General features: G+C 47.5%; 1 protein-coding gene across 1 annotated transcript in view; it reads left to right on the forward strand.

Annotated features, from left to right (window-relative positions):
* LOC141099719 (uncharacterized) overlaps positions 1-21,257 on the forward strand; it is a 772,310-nt gene that overhangs the window by 642,211 nt on the left and 108,842 nt on the right. The window contains exon 22 of the mRNA XM_073587712.1: positions 13,472-13,534. Within this exon, the coding sequence (XP_073443813.1) occupies positions 13,472-13,534 (63 nt within the window). The remainder of the gene's footprint in view (positions 1-13,471; positions 13,535-21,257) is intronic.

Here is a 21,257-nt window from a genome sequence, read left to right on the forward strand (position 1 = left end):
AACTCGTAGCAACTCTGGGTCTAGCCCATTAGACGCACATCGCTTGCCTGGAGCATGTGCTGAGTTTTGTGATGCAGAACTTCCTCTTAAAAATTACACAGATATGTCAGAGCGGCTGCTGAAACTGCAGGCCGTCTGTGCGCCCTATAGACGATTTCTCCCTAATGCTGCTCGCCTGTCTGCGCTGCAGCTTCACTTCTGCCTTCTCACTCACCGCCTCATATGCGAAGTACCTACAAAGTGGAACTCTACCCTGTACATGCTGGAGAGACTGTGCAAGCAAAAGCAGGCAATGCTGGAGAGTTTTTGCAAGCAGCAGCAGGCGATACTGGAGTTTGAGCTACTGCACATACGGGTGAGTTGCTCTGGGGAAAAACACCACTTCACAACCAACTAGTGGGCTTCCATGTGGGACATGTGTGCCGTGTTGCACTGCTTTGAGTACTCCACGAACATGAGCAGTGCTGATGATACCATCGTCATCGTTACTATCCCACTTCTAAGCCTCCTAGAAACACAAAGCTTCAGGCGATGATGGATGAGGTGGCGGCAAAAGAGGAGAGGAGGAGGAACAGGGACTGTTCACACTATTATCAGGCTAGTTGTGCACACATCTTGGAGGATGGTTTCCTCTACCAACAGTGGCCAGGTACACAAATGCCCAGCCAGGGGACTGTTTGGACTTAAAGCAGCTCACAGGCATCACTGGAGCATGGCTGGAGGGATACAGAGGAAACAGACGATACAGAGTACCCAGACAACCTGGCACACATGAGGCAATACACGCTGCTGTGCCTAAGCAATAAGCTCAGAGATACCTGGAATGTTACAAGTGCTGATTACAATGTGGTCATCCAGCTGAATAATTACTACAAGCACAACATGCCATCCTTACTTCCGTCAAAAAAGCGTGACTGGAAAATGCAGGAATAGAAGCGCCTTCTGATAGGCTCACTACTGACTTCGTCCTCACCTGACAGCAAGGGCTCAGTGGAAGCACAAGACAGAGGAGGAGGAAGTCACCAACATTGCTGTGGCACTGGGACCACCTCAGAAATGTGGAAAACCTTAGCACATTGCAACATCCAGAACCACCATCTGATATGGTCCATATTAGTGTGGCGCCTCTTAGGGTTCAGTCGCCACAGAGGTACTGCACCTCCTCCTGAGGTCTGGTATCCCACCATCCAGGTAAAGTGGAGACACCTGACCACACTCCAACACCTGCATCCCACACAACATAGTAGTGTAGCAAAGCACCATTGGTGGCTCCATGCTTGGAACACGAAGAGTGCTGGGAGGTGGGTGGAGCTTAGTCTGCACCAGAGAGAGAGGGAAGAAGTGAGGACACGGAGGGAGTTGGAGAGAGAAGTCCCCGGAGAGGGATGGATTGAAGGAGTGCTGCAGCAAACCTCAGTGACCTGGGTCTGCTGGCACAGGAAAAAGATATCAAGAAAGTCTAATTCTTCCATAAGAAAGATAGTTTGTATGGAATGTAAGGAGTAGAAGAGAACTAAGGACTAGGGTTAAAGCAGAGCCCTTCCTCAAGTTCTAAGCGCAAGGCCGGGGTCCGGTCCCAGAGGTTGTATGGATACTAATGGTCCTGCAGCAGACACCGGAGGAATAGAAGTTGTCACCACTTTATTCCCACATAAGACTTGGGGGCACAACAGCATCGAGAGTGAGCCGGGACTTAGTAGCGAGGAGTCCCCGAAGCAGGCTACAGCTGTCTGCCGTACAAGTAGAGTTCTAGGAACATCTGAAAAGGAGGAACTCCAGTGTAACTCAGTACTGTGAGTATTTCAGAAAAGGCACATGTTGGCGGAGTGTTGGAATGGAGTACTTCATCTTGCCTGGAGGTTGGCTGAGCTCCTGACCTGGAGGACACGGCACGGATGCGGGCACCTGTATGCACAACAGACTGTGAGTAAAGCTTTGGAACTACATGCCCTGGTGTCGTCCACTTATTCCTGCGCCAACACAGCACCGCTACATCTCTGTGCTTAACACCGCACCATCTACGTCTCTTCCCTATCTCTTTATCTACTCTGCCCTGGGACTACCGCCCTACCTGTGGAGGACCACAACATCACTGCTGCACCACACCATCTGTCCCAGAGGATCTGTCTGCAGCGTCGGCTTAACATCCTCATTGCCGAATACCACAGGTGGTGTCACGAATCATTCATTCATAAACTTTATTCATCATCCACACGCACTTGCAATCATTCCCCTTTTACAATGGACGCCCGGGCCACGGACTGGGTCACAGCTATCGTGACAACTCCCATTGAGATCGACGGGCCCGGTACCGAGTACCCCGCCGCCCTGGGTGAGGGCGATCCATTAGCAGTCTTTTCTGCATCTACAAAATCTGTCTCATTAAATCACAATGCAGGTATCTATTCATCTAATGCCCAGGCATTGAGTTGCTTCGCCCAACCTAGTCTTTTGTTTGCAGTCCTCAGTTGTGACTTCTTTGCAGCAATTTGACTATAAGGACCTTGTTTTCACAGCAGCCTCATCTGGACTTTTGATTTTAGGAAGTGTCTACTACTTGATTACTGTGTATCATTTATGAGGACTGTTATCTGATGAGCTGCCAATTTCTGACGTCTGAGGCTGGTAAATCTGATGAACTGATCCTATGCAGCAGTGCTATTTCTCAGTCTTCCTTTTTTTGGAAGTTCTCATGACAGCCCGTTTCATGATAGTGACTGAAAATTTTGATGATTGCACTTGCAGATACTTTCAAGGTACTAGCAATTTTCCAGATTGACTCTAGGTCGCCCTCCCAGGGCTGTGGGGTACTCAGTACGGGGCCGGTGTCAGTGGGATGTGTCACAGCAGCGGTGACCCGGACCGTGGCCATGGGCGCCCAAGTAATAGGAAGATGTGAATAGTGGAATGTAGTTAGATGAATAGTTCGTGACGCCACCTGTGGTGTTCGGCAAGGGAGGTGTTAAGCCGACGCTGCATGCAGATCCTCCGGGACAGATGGTGCTGTGCAGCAATGATGGTATAGCCCTCCACAGGCAGGGCTGTTGTCCCATGGAAGTGTAGATGTGGAGACACTTAGGTGATGTAGTATCTGGCGCAGGGGATGTAGCAGTGTCAGGCAGATGGACGCAGGAAGGAATGGAGGACACCAGGGCATGTAGTTCCAAAGCTTTACTCACAGTCTGTAGTGCCCGCTTCTGTGCCGTGTCCTCCAGGTCATGGACTCAGTCAACCTCCAGGCAAGATGGAAAGCTCCCTTCCACACTCCGCCAACTTATGTGCCTTTCCTGAACGTCTCCTCTATAGCGCCTTTAAGTGTGAAGATCTCCAGTACCGTGTTACACTGGAGTTCCTCCTGACAGATGTTCCCAAGAACTCTACTTGCACGGCAGACAGCTGTAGCCTGCTTCGGGGACTCTCTACTCCTAAGTCCCGGCTCTCTATCCGTATTGCTGTTGTGCGTTCAAGTCTTAGATGGGAGTAGTGCATTTACAGCCCACTACTCCACCGGTGTCTGCTGCAGAAGCATTAGCGTTCGTACAACCTTGGGGACCGGGCCCCGGCCTTGCACTTAGAACTTCTAGGCAGGGTTCTTCCTCTAACCCACGTCCTCTGTGTTACCTTTTACTCCTACATTCTGTACTTGTCCTTTCCCTTCTATGGAAGCTCAGGCTTTCCTTTCCCATGCCAGCTGGCTCAGGTCACTGAGGCAGCTGCAGCACTCCTTCCTCCATCCCTTCTTCCAGGGATCCCCACTCCTCCCGAGTGGCTTCCTTCCTTACTGACCTGTCAGACTGACCTGTCATCCTAAACCATCCCACTCATATATATATTCTGAACTCCACCCACCTCCCAGCACGTCTCGTGTTCCAAGCAGGGAACCACCAAAGGTGCTCTGCCTCGCTCTAAGCAAAGAGCCGCAATATGGTTGTGCTGAGCTACTCTATTGTGTGGGGTGCGAGTGTTGGAGCATGGTCAGGAGCTTCCAACTTAGGCTATTTTCACACATCAGGTTTTCGGCGTCAGGCGCGATCCGGCGTCGTGCCGGAACGCCGGATCCGGCAAATGTTTTGTAAAACCTGATGTGGCGGATCCGGTTTTCTGCCGGATCCGTCTTGTTCTTGACAGACAAAACCGGATCCGTCTCAACCGGTTCATCCGTTTTTCTATCCGTTTTTCGACGGATTACGCCGGATCCGGTTTTTAAAATTGACCCTTGTGGCCTTCCGAACGGGATTGGCTACTGGAAAACTATATATAGAGTGTTCCTACAGCCCTTCTTTGACAGGTTGTCGAGGAGAAAGTGCAGGTTGGAGAGAAGAGCAAGTTACTGGTGAAGATGGATGTTGTGATTGGAAATATTTTGAAGAATTTGGCGGATTTTAGAGCGGAGGCGAATCGTTTGAGGGTGATTGTTCTGGAGAAGGAGAGAGCGAGACAGCAGCGCATCAGGCATCGTAGACGACGTTTGTGGATCCACCCCATCACAGCCAAGAGAATGACGCGTGGGGTCTATTCTACACTCTGCATGGACCTTCGACGAAACCCGGATAAATTTTTTGGATATGTTCGGATGAAAATGGAGAATTTTGATTACTTGGTGGAGCGCATTGCACACCTCATAAGAAAAGCGGACACCTATTGCCGCTTCTCTGTTTCACCCGCAGAGCGTCTGATGGTGACTTTAAGGTAAGCCACATTTATTGGATGTGCTCGCATCAGAGCACACTTTCACTGCAATCTTGTTGGTGGTAGTTTGTATCTCCAAGTGTTATAGCTGAGTTTTGGTATGTAATGCTGTGATTTTAAACTAATTGATTGTTTTTTAATTCCCCACAGATTTCTTGCAACTGGAGAATCCCTTTCGTCACTGCATTTCCAGTACAGACTCGGGATTTCCACCATATCTGGAATAGTGAAGTACACATGCCGTGCACTGTGGGACTCCTTAGCTGAAGAGTTTTTACCAGAGCCCACAACAGAGAGGTGGATTGAAATTTCAGAAAAGTTTCAACAGATATGTCAGTTTCCCAACTGCTTGGGCGCTGTGGACGGGAAACATATCCGCATTGTAAAGCCAGCCGGATCGGGATCGGAATATTTCAATTACAAGAAATATTTTTCAATTGTCCTCATGGCCATCGCTGACGCGGAATACAAATTTATTGCTGTTGATATTGGGGCCTATGGCCGCTCCAATGACTCTCAAGTTTTCAAACTGTCTGCCATGGGGCGTAAACTGTATGGAAACACCTTCCAGTTCCCACCACCTAGACCGCTGCCGCAAACATCTGGTCCACCTATGCCATTTGTCTGTGTAGGGGATGAAGCCTTCCAGCTGTCAGAACACCTTTTGAAACCGTACTCTAGCAGAGGATTGACAAGACCAAAACGCATTTTTAATTACCGCCTCACAAGAGCAAGAAGAATGATTGAATGTACCTTTGGTATTCTGACAGCCAAATGGCGGGTCCTATTGACTGCGATCAACCTCAAGACAGAAACTGTGGACGAGGTGATCAAAGCTTGCGTGGTACTCCACAATTTTGTTATCTGCAAGGAACCCATTTCCATTGAGGACACCTCTGAAGAAACCACCTTGCAAGATTACCATGACATTACCACTAGAAGTTCTGTGACGGTTTCAGTAATGAGGGACAATTTTGCCCTATACTTTGTCACCTCAAGGCAGAGTACACTGGCAGGATGACAGAGTGTGAAAGATTTGTGCCCTAACCAAACTTGTGTACCTTCTGTACCAACAGTATATACCTTTGCCAACCAAAGTTGGCTATCTTGTCATGGTCTCTATTTTTAGCTTTAGGCCACAGGTGTGTACCTGGTTGTGTTTTATGCAAAGTATTTCATCTTTTAACAAAAGTTGTGTACATTGTTAGGAAATCACCAACAATAAACACAACTTTTTAGGTGAAATACTTTGCTTCAAACACAACCAGGAACACAACTGTGGCAAAAAGCTAAAATTTACCCACAGTTATATACCTGGTTTTGAATACCTTTTTACCTTTTAAATAACCTTTATTTAACCTTTTTTTTAAACATATTTCGCCGCAGAAAGAAATGACAGACAACCAGTGTAAACAATAATTTAACTTTTATTTAAAATATTTTTTTGTTTGTAAACTGTTTTTAAAGTTAAAAAAACTTTTTTAATAAAGGTTTGAAAAAAAACTGGGCATTTTTATTACAAAACACACATTACAAATCTGTGTAGTGTGGGGTGGAAATACTGCTGGAGGGGCTGCGGGACACTTCGACAATGGGAGTGTGGAGAGAGGACTGGGATCGTGGTGGGGAAGGAACAGTTAGAGGTGATGGTGTGGAAAAAGCTACATAATGGGTGGACATGTGGGAGGCAGAAGAGGTGGTGGGCGGTGGAGTGGAGGGTTGGGCAGGGACTGTAGGAGCAGATGATGTTGATGGAAAGTTGTATGGGGAAGGAGTTTGGTACGGGGAAGGAGTTTGGTACGGGGAAGGAGTTTGATACGGGGCAGGTTGCTGGAAGTGGGGGGATATCTGGTACTGGGGAGGTTGCTGGTACTGGGGAGGTTGCTGGTACTGGGTAGGTTGCTGGTATGTAATAGGAGGGGGAGGATGGAAAGTGGCTGGAGGGGGTGCAGATGTAATAGGAGGGGGAGGATGGAAAGTGGCTGGAGGGGGTGCAGGTGGAGGAACTACAGTGGTGGGAGGTGGAGGTTGGGAGGTAACCTGCTGTAGAGCACCGTGGCACGAATGCATTACATGCATCTGCTGGGTAGGAGATAGTGTTGCCATGCGCTCCACAACAGACCTGAAAAAGGTGTGGTTTGGCGAAGATCTTGCTTCTGAATGCGTGGTTTGCAGAAGTGTCTTCACCTCCAGAATGCTGGAGTTGATCTGCTGAAAGCCTGCGGAGATTTGCTCTGACAAGACTTTTAGACAGTTCTGGAAAGATGCATTCAGATGCAAGAACTCTGGCGCATAACTCTTTTCCTGACCCCTCTGCCGCTGCCGCCCTAGGTGTACTAGAGGTGGCAGGGGCAGAAGGGTGGGGTAAAGGGAAAGCGATCTCCTCACCAGCAGCTTCATGTAATGTAGGCGGCCACGATGCTCCTGGGCTGGTGGATGGGACAGATGCGTCGAATGTGTGGGAAGGCTGGGAAGGTGCAGATGTACCGGGGCGGTCGAAGTGTCCCTCGGTGCCGGTCTCCTCAGGGATCGCCTCAGAAGGGTCCAATCGTGCAGGCTCCCGAGTGCTGCTCACCGTGCTGTGGAATAAAGAGAAAAAAAAACAATTAAAATAGTGACATGGTATGGCCCTGGCTGAAAAAAAAAGTTACATCTAAACATTTTTTTGTCACATGTGGTGTGTAATATTTACCTTCTGGTGAGCATTGTCTCCCGGATGAACGACAGGGCTCGTGCGTACTTGTACTTGCTCCTGCGTCCTCCAGATCCACTCGGGGCCCGCATCTCTTTATTGAACTCCTTCTTGAAACGATCCCTCACAGACCGCCACCGCTTCACAATTCTCTCCCCTGAAACAAGAAAGGACAAAGTGGTTAGTATACAACATCAGTGTTTCCCAAACTCCAGTCCTCATGCTCCCCAGGGGTCATGTTTTCAGGATTTCCAAAGTAAATAGAAATCATGAACACATGATCCGTGGGGACCACGAGGACTGGAGTTCGGGAAACACTGGTTTAAATCAAGCAACCGGTACTGTATATACTTACGCTCTTTAATCTGGGCCCGAGCTTCGAGGTCCTCCCAGCGGTCCACAAGGAGCGAACAGATTTCCTCCCAGAGTCGTCGGGTAACGATAAGGTCAGCGTGGCGGCGGTCAGCCATATTCCAGAGCGGCTCCCTTTCTCTGACGAGATCGATGAGGCGGTCCACATCAATCCCTCCATCCTCACCGTCAGAGTCGGGAGCACGCTGTGAAGGCTGTTAAAGAAAAAGACAAAAATAACATAATTAGCCTCCACAAAAGAAATGAAATAAAAAGTGCAAAAAAAACAAAGCAAAAATATTTATACTTACACGCTGGTGACCGCCGCGTTGCTGTCGCCGACGACCCTGGGAGGCACTGTGAGGACCTCTTGGCCGAGCACCAGATTGGGAAGATTAGAGAAGAAAACAAAAAATGTTATGTCTTTGGATGTAGGCATTTGTTTGCTGTGTGTGGTCTGCAGAACATTGTTTTCTATGTGTTGTGTGTAGTGTGATGTTGTGTTTCTGCGTTTGATGCAAAAAACTTACCAATTGTGAGCCCACTCCAAGTGTCTGTCCACCCCTTCCTTCTTCTTCTGGGAGCTCCTCTTCATCTTGTGATTCCTGTTTTGAAATAAAAGGCAATGAATAGACATATATTACAGAGATGATGGATTTTGGAAATAAAAACTTATCGTCAAACGCTGACGATGCGAGGGAGGGCTCCCAGAAGAAGATGTGCTGTCTTCCTCTTGGCCAGACTCCATGGCTGTGGGTGGTGTTCCTGCTGCTGCCATTGCTGCTGCTGCATCTATTGGGCGGCTGTTGAATAAAGAGAAACAAAGGGCCAATGAATATCTTGATATTCCATAGCCCTAGTTTGGAGAAATGGGGGATTTGATAATTACCGTCTCTCATCTGCTGCTGGACTCCCCTCCCGTTGTTCAGCATGCTGCTCCATTTGGGGTGGTGCTGATGGTGCTGCTGCAGATGTTTGCTGCCTTCTCCTGCTCCTGGTTCTTGGCTTGGGTGGCATGTTGGGTGTGGCTGAGGGTCCCACTGTCTTGCTTTTATATATGTCTTGTGGGCAGAGCTACTGAGCATGCTCAGACCAAAAAAAACGGATCCGGCCGCCGGATCCGGCACATTGCGGCGCTCATAGGCTTTCATTGTATGAAAAAGCCGGACACGCCGGATTCGGCGTGTCCGGCTTTTTCGCCGGAGACAAAAACGTTACAGTAGCCGTTTTTTCCAGACGCCGGATCGCGTCACATTGCCGGATCCGGCGAAAATCGGATGAAACGCATGGCCATCCGGCTCGATCCGGCTCTAATGCAAGTCAATGGGGGGGAAACCGGATCCGGCATTGCATTTCGCCGAATCCGGTTTTTGTCAAAAGCGCCGGATCGCGCCTGACGGCGAAAACCTGATGTGTGAAAGAGGCCTTACCTGGATGGTGGGGCACCACACCTTAGGAGAAGGTGCAGTACCTCTGTGGCGACTGAGCCTCAGGGGCGCCACAACTCATCTTCACATGTTAAATTAATGATGGACTATCGTTTCTTTTTACTTAGTTGAGTAGTTTATGCCACATATTGTGGAAAAGAGCTCAGCACTATTGGAACTGTGTAGCAACACTGACTCTGCAAAACTCACCTGACAGTAACAAATAATTTCTGAATGCTGATGATACCACAAATTAACTCTTGATGAGGCATACCTGTTCATTTGAAGCCTTTCCAGCTTACTACCTGATAAGGCTCCTTTTAAAGAATGCTAAAGCTTTGTAAACCTGTCATCAGAATAAAAGGGGAATTCTTTGAGGAATCTAAGATTTAACACATATTCTGGTTTGTTTCACGTGTATGCTTCCATATGTATTCCTTTGGGGACTTGCTGCCTTCAGCCTGAATCGACAATGTGCATATTTCAGTAAGACCAAGTAAAACCATTGCATGAATGTGTGTCCAAATTTTTGACTGGTACTGTAGTTGAAATACTTTTCACTGTCTCAGTTATGTGTAAAACCATTAAAATGTTGCAACATATTTGATTTTATCCATTCTTGCTTTCCTTTGTTGCCATGGTCAGTCATATTTTATGAATTTCTTTATTGCAAAAATCTCCCCTATCTTTATTATTATTATTATTATTTATTTATATAGCGATATTAATTCCATGGTGCTATACATGAGAAGGGGGCTTGCATACAAAGTTATGGATATCGTTAACAGTAAACAAATTTACAATGACAGACTGGTGCAGAGGGGAGAGGACCCTGTCCTTGCGGACTTACATTCTACGGGATAGTGAGGAAGAGACAGAAGGTCGGGAGTGCAGCAGCTCTGGTGGTGATGAGGCGGCAGCTCAGGCGGTGGTGAGGTGGCAGAATGGTTATTGCAGGCTGTAAGCTTTCCTTAAAAGATGGTATTTCTGGTTCCGTTTGAAGGTTCCAAGGGTGATGGATAATCGGACGTGTTGAGGCATGGAATTCCAGAGGATAGGGGATATTCAGAAGAAATCTTGGAGGCGGTTGTGTGAGGAACGAATAAGTTTGGAGGAGAGTAGGAGGTCTTGGGAGGATCGAAGGTTATGTGAGGGAAGATATTGGGAGATTAGTTGAGAGATATAGGGAGGGGAAAGGTTGTGGATGGCTTTGTAGGTCATTGTTAGTAGTTTGAACTGGATTCGTAGGGGAATTGGGAGCCAATGGAGGGATTTGCAGAAGGGAGAGACAGGATTAGTCGGGCAGCAGAAATGAGGACAGACTGGAGTGGTGCAAGAGAGTTAGCAGGGAGGCCACAGAGGAGAGTGTTGCAGTAGTCAAGGCGGGAGATGATGAGGGCATGTACAAGAGTTTTAGTAGATTGAGAGCTGAGGAAGGGACGGATTCTGGAAATATTTTTGAGTTGGAGGCGACAGAAGGTGGCAAGAGTTTGGATGTGTGGTTTGAAGGAGAGGGCAGAGTCGAGAGTTACTCCTAGGCAGCGGATTTCAGGTGCCGGAGAGAGCATGATGCCGTTTACCATAATAGATAGATCGGGTAGGTAAGATACGTGAGATGGAGGAAAGATAATGAGTTCAATTTTGTCTACATTGAGTTTTAGGAAGCGAGAGGTGAAAAAGGAGGATATGGCTGATAGACACTCTGGGATTCTGGACAGCAGAGGGGTGACATCTGGGCCAGAGAGGTAGATCTGAGTGTCATCTGCATACAGGTGGTACTGGAAGCCATGAGACTTTATGAGTTGTCCTAGGCCAAGAATATAGATGGAAAAAAGTAGGGGTTCCAGGACAGAGCCTTGAGGGACTCCAACAGAGAGGGGGCGGGATGAGGAGGTAGTGTGGGAGTGGGAAACACTGAATGTGCGGTCAGAAAGGTATGAGGAAATCCAGGACAGGGCAAGGTTTTTGATGCCAAGGGAAGAAAGAATCTGTAGCAGTAGGCAGTGGTCAACTGGGTCAAAGGCAGTGGACAGGTCAAGAAGGAGGAGCTTGTTAGCTTTGGCTGTGAGTAAGTCATTAGTAATTTTGGTCAGGGCAGTTTCAGTGGAGTGGTGGGGGCAGAAGCCAGATTGGAGGATGTCAAGGAGGGAGTTAGATGAGAGGTGAGAGGAAAGTTGAGCATGGACATGCTGTTCAAGAGTTTGGAAGCTAACCGTAGCAGTGATATGGGGCGATAGCTGGGCATAGCAGTTGGGTCAAGGTTTGATTTTTTGAGGATGGGTGTTATGGTGGCATGTTTGAAAGCAGAGGGGAAGGTACCAGAAGTTAGAGATAGGTTGAAGAGATGAGTTAGGGCTGGAATGATCATGTTATTGAGGTTGGGGAGCAGGTGGGAAGGGATGGGGTCAAGCGCACAGGTGGTGAGGTGTTATTTGGAAAGGAGATGAGTAAGCTCTCCTTCAGTGATGTTGGAGAGGGAGATTATTAGGGAAGGGCACAGGTCTGGTATGTGGAGTGGTTGGGGTGGTGGAACTGTAAAGGTTTGCCTTGTTTGGTCGATCTTGTTTTTGAAGTAGGTGGCAAAGTCCTCAGCAGAGATGAGGGGAGTTGGAGGTGGCATTGGTGGGCGGCGGAGAGAGTTAAATGTGCTGAACAGTTGTTTTGGGTTGTGGGATAATGAAGATACAAGGTTTGTGAAATAGGTCTGTTTAGCAGAGGTGAGGGCTGATTTAAAGGCAAGTGTAGCTTGTTTGAAAGTAGTGAAGTCGTCTGGCAGGCGTGTTTTCTTCCAACGCTGCTCCGCGACCCTGAATGCTTGTTGAAGTTTTTTGGTGAGGTTGTTCTGCCAGGGTTGCCAATTGGTTTATTGGTTTATCGCACTTTGCCATTCATGAGAGGAGTGACTGAGTCTATGGCTGATGTGAGGGTAGCATTGTAGAAAGCGGTGGCACTGTCCGTGTTGTGGAGTGAAGATATGGAGGACAGAGGTAGAAGAGAGTCTGAGAGTCTGTGAATGTCTAGGTGTGCGAGGTTTCTGCAAGGATGTGCTAGTGGCTGGACATGGGGGCAGGTGAGAAGGACAAGGATGGAGAGTAGATGGTGGTCAGATAGGGGGAAGGGAGAGGTTGTGAGATTAGATAGGGAACAGAGGCAGGTGAAGATGAGGTCTAATGTATGTCCATCTGTGTGGATGGCTATGAAGGACCACTGACTAAGTCCAAAGGATGAGGTAAGTGACAGAAGTTTGGAGGCTGCTGGCTGGTGGGTATCAATGGGGATGTTGAAGTCCAGTCCCCCATGATGATGGTGGGGATGTCAAAAGAGAGAAAGTGGAGGAGCCAGGTGGAGAAATGGTCGATGAAGGTAGTGGCTGAGCCCAATGGTCGGTATATGAGAGCCATTTGGAGATTAGAGGGAGAGTAAATACGGACAGAGTGAACCTCGAAAGAAGAGAGGATAAGGGAGGGTGGGGGTTGGATAGGGTTGAAGGAGCAGTTTTTAGAAAGGAGGAAACCCACTCCTCCACCATGTCTGTTGCCAGGGCGAGGAGTGTGGGTAAAGTGTAGGCCGCCATAACTCAGCGCGGCTGGGGAGGCCGTGTCAGGGGGCGTCAGGCAGGTCTCAGTGAGGGCCAGGAAGGAAAGGTTGCGTGAGGTAAAGAGGTCATGGATCACGTGGAGCTTGTTGCAGATGGAGTGAGCATTCCAAAGTACTCCAGAAAGAGGGTGCGGGAGGGTGGGGGTCAGTGGCACAGGTTTTAAGTGTGAGGGATTGCTGTAGTTTCTCTTAGTGTGAGAAAGATAGGGGTGAGGATTAGTGGGATGTATGAGGCAGGGGGGCAAGGATTGGGGAATATGTCACCAGCAGTGAGAAGAGGCAGAGAAAGGGAAAGCAGGTGGGTGAAGGAGAGTGATCGTCTTGTATTGTATTTTAGTAGGAGAGGTCTGAGGTTAAAGAGTATGTCTGCAGATAAAGCGAAGTGGGGGGTAAGAGAGAGGGGGAGATAGTTATTTGGTTCAAGGGTGCAGGGGTTTGGGGATCGTGAAGGAGAGTGAAGATTAGTGGAGAAAAAAGGTGAATACAAATGTGAGCATGGTTAAAGAGCAGGGTTAAAAAAAAAAAGCAAGTAAAGTAAGAAAGCAGTGGTTAGTCTTACCGTCTGACCGATTTCTGGTCTATTTCTGGTATATTTCTCATGTGTCACTTTAAAGATGTCACTTCAAATGATATCAAATCTGACCAAGGTCATATCTGACCTGCTCTGTTCAACTTATACCATTCAAACTTATACCATTCAAACCAATCTTTATAGGGAGAATATGGACCTAATGGGCTACCAGGAGAATGTGGTCCCACTGGCACATCTGGATTTCCTGTGAGTATTCCTATTTATCTGTATCCTAATATCCTAACAATGTAAATGACAAATATAAATAGCACTAATGTAAAATGCAACCGCCTCTTATTACATTTAGAGACGTGTATTGAACAATCCCAGTCATTTACATTTTATTCCTTAACAATTTTCATGCTTCGTTACACAAATTATCAATGTTTATTACTGTAGTATCATTAAAATGGATAATCTGTTAAGGTCTGCAGTCAACCCTGAGAGTGAAACACTACCTTAAATTCGCTTAGTATTAAAGGTACAGTCCCATGTGAAACAATGAATATCATTTGAAAATGCTTATAAAAACAAGAAATACTGTAATTTATCAATGATAATTTACCGATTTAAGAATAATACTATTTTTATTGTTTGCAGCTTATCACCTAAGTTAACCTATATTGCTACAGTCTAGCAGCAGTCACCTAGTATGTGAAGTGCTTCCAAGCGCTCTTCTGTTGTGCTTGCAATTGCTGAACTGAAGATGGTTAAGGCTACATTCCCACAATGAGCTTTTGATGAGTTTTTAATGTTGCAGATTTTTAAAAAAATAAGCTATCTTACTAAATGGGTGCAGAAATGCTGTAGAAAATCTGCAACATCAAAAAGTCACCAAAAAGCTCATCGGGGGAATGTAGCCTAAGATCGTTGGTGCATGATGTTAGCTACCGATTATGGCCAGCTTCACTCACCAATGTCGCTTCTTATAACATTAGCAGAGAGCGCAATTCGGAACAGGAGCACAACAATGCAGATGGTCCAAACTGCCAAACAAGCAGGAGTTCCCACCACTACAAGCAGGAAACTGTGTGGGGTGGGCTAAGGAATTGTGATACAGTTCTCTTCTGAAAGGATGTCAGTACTCCAAAACGGCGACTCCTATGCACCAGGCAAAAGCTCTTCCACTTCCGCAATTCATGTCTCTGGACAGTTCCCTGCTTACCCAGATACCAGTACTTATATTGTTCCTGAGAATCTCCAGTTCCTAATTGGCTTCATCCTGTGATTTCCTCATTGAAATCCTTTATAAACCTGACCTGGCACCTCCTTCCTTGGGAGTTGCTTGTAATCTAATATATAAAGCTCAATGTGTGTATGTATGTATGTATGTATGTATGTCCGGGATTGGCATCCGCACCGTCGCAGCTACAGCCACAAAATTTGGCACAGTCACACGTCTGGACCCCGAGAGTGTCCTAGGCTATGTTGTGGGGCGAAATTTTAACCCCGCGCGTTCCAATTCACCAAACAATTTTGCCCCTATCTACATAATGGGGAAAAAGTGTGTGTATCAAGTCCCGCCCCTCATTATGATGTCATAATGGTTGCCAATGCAACGCTGATGTCATCATAGGTTGCAAGCCCCTCCGCTCATTATAATATCATAATGGTTGACTATGGGAAGGAGGATGTGTGATGGGTATATGGGCACTGGACTATGGGATGGAGGATATGTATGACGGGTATATGGGCACTGGACTATGGGATGGAGGATGTGTGATGGGTAAATGGGCACTGGACTATGGGATGGAGGATGTGTGATGGGTATATGGGCACTGGACTATGGGATGGAGGATATGTATGACGGGTATATGGGCACGGGACTATGGGATCGTGGATATGTATGATGGGTATATGGGCATGGGACTATGGGATGGAGGATATGTATGATGGGTATATGGGCATGGGACTATGAGATGAAGGATGTGTGATGGGTATATAGGCACTCGACTATGGGATGGCGAATATGTATGATGGGTATATGGGCATGGGACTATGGGATGGAGGATGTGTGATGGGTATATGGGCATGGGACTATGGGATGGTGGATGTGTGATGGGTATATGGGCACTCGACTATGGGATGGAGGATATGTATGATGGGTATATGGCATGGGCCTATGGGATCGTGGATATGTATGATGGGTATATGGGCACGGGACTATGGGTTGGAGGATAATTATAATTTGCGATAACTAACCACCGTTAGTTACTATGCCCGGGCAGCGCCGGGCTCTTCAGCTAGTATAATATATAAAGCTCAAAGTGGATGTATGTGTATGTATGTGTGTGTGTATGTCCAGGATTGGCATCCGCACCGTCGCAGCTACAGCCACAAAATTTGGCACAGTCACACGTCTGGACCCAGAGAGCGTCATAGGCTATGTTGTGAGGCAAAATTTTAACCCCTCGCATTCCAATTCACCAAACGATTTTACCCCTATCTACATAATGGGGAAAAAGTGTATGTACTGGCATCTGCACCGTCGTAGCTACAGCCACAAAATTTTGCAAAGTCACATGTCTGGACCCCGAGAGCATCATAGGCTATGTTCTGAGGCAAAATTTTAACCCCGCGCGTTCCAATTTGCCAAACAATTTTGCCCCTATCTACATAATGGGGAAAAAGTGTATGTATGTATTGGCATCTGCACTGTCGTAGCTACAGCCATAAAATTTTGCACAAAACAATTTTGCCCCTATCTACATAATGGGGAAAAAGTGAAAGGAAAAGTGTTGGAGGTAAATTGACAGCTGCCAGATGTGAACAAGGGGGGCTTAAAGAATGAGAGCAATGGCGCCAAAGAGTATATACCGTACAGTTGCTAAGGTGGGGCCCTGACATGGGATACTCACCACACACGGGGATATGAACACACACACAAAATGCGCCACACACTACCAACGTGCTTCAACACATATACCACTCTCAGCACACATTTCACCACACATACACCAACCTCGCCACATAAAAGTCGAAACACAAAAGTCACCACTCAAAACTCGCCACGCTGTCCCAGAGCTGTTTAGAAGATGAAAAATGAGCTGTGATTGGTTGCTATCAGCAACAGTTTTCTTTGTAGACAGTTGTGGTAACTGAGGCCTATTATTCTTATCATTTCTATGGTGTTATCGTCTATTAGATACACGGCTCAGCAGACAGTATCACACAGAATAGGATTAGATACACGGCAAAGCAGTCAGCATCACACAGGATAGGATTAGATACACGGCTCAGCAGTCAATATCTCACAAGTTAGGATTAGATACACGGATCAGCAGTCAGTATCACACAGGAGAGGATAAGATACACGGCTGAGCAGTCAGTAACACACATGATAGGATTAGATACACAGCTCAGCAGTCAGTATCACACAGGATAGGGTTAGATACACAGCTCAGCAGATGGTATCACACAGGATAGCATTAGATACACGGCTGAGCAGTCAGTAACACACGATAGAATTAGATACACAGCTCAGCAGAAAGTATCACACAGGAGAGGATACTTGGGTAATCGTTTAGTTAATTTGTGTTACAAATCAGTAGTGTTGAATATATGATGTGAAATGTTTTTATGTGCAATATAATCATTATAATTTTGTTATAACTAACCACAGTTGGTTACTAGGCCCAGGCAACGCCAGGCTCTTCAGCTAGTCTATATATATAAACGCCTTATCGTGTCTGTCTGTAACCGAAATCGCGGGTCGCTGACAGGTCACGGCTGCCAGGCCCCCGCCAGGCCACAACCGATCAGCGACAGGCGCAGCTGTTTCTAATGGTAAGCTGCGCCTGCCGCTGACTGGTCGCGGCCGCCATGCCTCGACCAATCAGCGGCAGGCGCAGTGGGGCGCAGCGTTCAATCGGGCGCAGGTATGCATGGTCCCCTCACCCCCCTTTCCGTGTAGCCACGACCAATCAGCATCGCGGCCCTCTGTCCGCGACCAATCAGCAACATGGCCCTGTAGCCGTGACCAATCACTGCCGCGGCCCTCTAGCATATAAAAAAATAATATTAAAATTAACAAAAGGTTATTCTCACCATCCGACGGCCTCCGGTCTTCTTTCCAAGCGCCCGGCCTCGCGTTCCCAGTAATGCTTTGCGGCTTAGACCGCTGATGACGTCACTCTCGCGAGAGTGAGAAAGAAGACCGACGTCACTCTCGCGAGAGCGAGAAAGAAGACAGACGTCATCAGCGGTCTAAGCCGCAAAGCATTACTGGGAACGCGAGGCCGGGCGCGTGGAAAGAAGACAGGAGGCCGTCGGAAGGCGAGAATAACTTTTTTTTATTTTTAATATTATTTTTTTATATGCTAGAGGGCCGCAGCAGTGATTGATCACGGCTACAGGGCCATGTTGCTGATTGGTCGCGGACAGAGGGCCGCGATGCTGATTGGTCGTGGCTACACGGAAAGGGGGGTGAGGGGACCATGCATATCAGGAAAGGGGGGTGAGGGGACCATGCATACCAGGATTGGGGTGTGTGGGGACCATGCATACCAGGATTGGGGGGTAAGGGGATCATGCATACCAGGATTGGGGGGTGAGGGGACCATGCATACCAGGAAAGGGGGTGAGGGCACCATGCATACCAGGATTGGGGAGTTAGGGGACCATGCATACCAAGAAAGGGGGGGGTTAGGGGACCATGCATACCAGGATAGGGGGGTGAGGGGACCATGCATATCAGGAAAGGGAGGTGAGAGGACCATGCATACCAGGAATGGGGGGTGAGAGGACCATGCATTCCAGGATTGGGGGGTGAGGGGACCATGCATACCCCGAAAGGGGAGTAAGAGGACCATGCATACCAGGAAAGAGAGGTGAGAGGACCATGCATACCAGGATTGGGGGGTGAGAGGACCATGCATTCCAGGATTGGGGGGTCAGGGGACCGTGTATGCCAGGATAGGGGGTTGAGGGGTAGCATGCATATCAGGATTGGGGGTTGAGAGAACCATACATATCAGGATTGGGGGTGAGAGAACCATACATATCAGGATTGGTGGGTGAATTATTGCATTATTATTAAATCTTCAAAAATAAACTGCATACATAATCTAGAATACCCGATGCGTTAGAATCGGGCCACCATCTAGTAGGAGATAAAGTGCTAAGTGCTGTGCTAAAGAGACATGTGGTCCCTCCACTCTCTATACTGTTCTTCAGAGAGTGAAAGCAGAAACAGGGCTGCTTTAAATAAGAAATTGTTGTTAGAAAACCACTCACCACTTCCTGTTAAATGATCCCTAGAAGTAACATAATACAATATGATCTCCTCCATGAGGTGGGCATATCATCAAATGAGCGCACCAGGTTCATGTATGGCGTTTCCGGTTGGTGGACTGCATGCTGAGGTGGTTTCCGGGTTGTTGACCTCCATGAATGCTACCCCTTCAGTATATTTGCAGCGCATCGATATGTGTGACTCCCATCCCTCCCTGCATTTCCTCTGGCTCACTTTCCATATTTTATCCTATCACAGAAGAAGAAGTCTCCAGACTCCTCTCTTCTTCTTATCCGACTACATGCACTACCGAAGCCATTCCCTCACATCTCCTCCAGTCTCTCTCTCCAGTTGTCACAACTCCCCTAAATACAATCTTTAATCTCTCCCTCTCCTTGGGCATTTTCCTATCCTCCTTCAAACACTCTATCGTTACTCCATTACTAAAGAAAGCCGCTCTCGACCCATCCTGCACAAACAACTATAGACCAGTCTCCAATCTCCCCTTCATCTCTAAACTTTTGGAGCGCCTAGTCTACTCCCACCTTACCCGCTACCTCTCCACTCACTCCCTTCTAGACCCTTCACAGTCCGGCTTCCACCCCCTACATTCGACTGAAACTGCACTCATCAAAATTACTAATGACCTTCTGACAGCAAAAGGTTACGGTGACCACTCTCTGCTCATTCTTCTCGACCTTGCTGCAGCTTTCGACACTGTCGACCACTGTCTCCTACTCTCTAGGCTCAAGTCACTAGGCGTTAAGGACAATGCTCTCTCCTGGTTCTCTTCCTATCATTCTGACCGCTCCTTCAGTGTTTTGTTTGCTGGCTCCACGTCATCTCCTCTTCCTCTTGCTGTCTGGGTACCTCAGGGCTCAGTCCTTGACCCCCTTCCCTTCTCTCTCTACACGGCCCCAATTGGACAGACCATGAACAAATTTGGCTTTCAGTACCATCTTTATGCTGATGACACACAACTGTACAAGTCATCCCCCATCCTTACCGCTGCTGTACTACAGAACGCCAGTGACTGTCCACAGTCTCCAACATCATGTCTGCTCTCTATCTGAAACTTAACCTCTCAAAAACTGAACTTCTTCTGCTCCCACTGTCTAATATCCTCCCTAAATCTGACATTTCCCACTCCGTGGGTGGCACCATAATAACACCCCAGCAGCAGGCGCGCTGTCTGGGTGTTATGTTTGACACCAATCTCTTCTTCACATCCCATATACAATCTCTTGCCCGCTCTTGCAGCTTACACCTAAAGAACATCTCTAGAATCTGCCCTTTTCTCACCATGGAAGCAACAAAAACCCTCATGTCGCCCTGATCTACTCCTGCCTGGACTACTGTAACGCTCTATTAATTGGCCTTCCCATTACTCGACTTTCCCCTCTCCAGTCCATACTTAATTCGGCAGTCAGGGTCATCCATCTGGCTAATCGTTACTCGGACGCCTCCGCTCTTCGCCAATCGTTACACTGGCTGCCCATTCATTATAGGATCCAATTCAAAGTACTTGTTCTCACCCACAAAGCTCTCCACAGTGCGGCACCCCCTACATCTCCTCCCTCATTTCTGTCTATTGGCCTAACCGACTGCTGCGCTCTGCAAATGACTTTCGACTAATATCTGCACTAATCCGCACCTTCCACTCCCGACTCCAAGACTTCTCCCACACTGTGCCAATCCTCTGGAATGCTCTACCCCAAGAAATTAGGACAATCCACAATTTGCACAGTTTTAGGCACTCTCTCAAAATGCATTTGTTCAGAGTGGCCTATCACGTTCACTAATCAAAGTCACTTTATGTGTAAGTGTGCATGTGTAGCCCATTCACTATCTCCATGTGTCCCTCACTCCATCAAGATGGCTGGACCGTCATTGTAAATACATCATTGTAAATACACACCTGTACTTTGTATCTCCCCCACCTCAATGTAGATTGTAAGCTCCCACGAGAAGGGTCTTCTTGTTTTGCTTTAATGTATTGTTATCGTTGTTACTTATGACTTGTGTTTTGAAACTGTTAAACTTGTAAAGCGTTGTGGAATATGTTGGCTCTATATGAATAAAGATTACTATTATTATTATTATGTGTAGTGTTTTCGGTTCTTGAAGCACACGCTGAGGTGGTGTCCGGGCTGTCAGCCCACAGCGTTACCACCCCTTCAGTAAGTGAATGGCGCATGAACGCTTGTGTCGTAGATACGCGACCGGAACTTCCGGTCGATGGAACGCAAGCCGGAGAGCTGCTAAGGACATGGAATGCATCAGAGCCGCATATTCTATTTATAGATACCAGTGCCTCTGGTCGATCATATAATGAACTAGCTGAAGAGCCCGGCGCTGCCCGGGCATAGTAGCTAACTGTGGTTAGTTATAGAAAATTATAATTATCCTCCATCCCATAGCCCCGTGCCCATATACCCATCATACATATCCACGATCCCATAGGCCCGTGCCCATATACCCATCATACATATCCTCCATCCCATAGTCGAGTGCCCATATACCCATCACACATCCTCCATCCCATAGTCCCATGCCCATATACCCATCATACATATTCTCCATCCCATAGTCCCATGCCCATATACCCATCATACATATTCTCCATCCCATAGTCCCATGCTCATATACCCATCATACATATTCGCCATCCCATAGTCGAGTGCCCATATACCCATC

Source organism: Dendrobates tinctorius, unplaced genomic scaffold (genome assembly GCF_039654945.1).
Source record: "Dendrobates tinctorius isolate UK_male_01 unplaced genomic scaffold, ASM3965494v1 ptg000102l, whole genome shotgun sequence".
Lineage (NCBI taxonomy): Eukaryota > Metazoa > Chordata > Amphibia > Anura > Dendrobatidae > Dendrobates > Dendrobates tinctorius.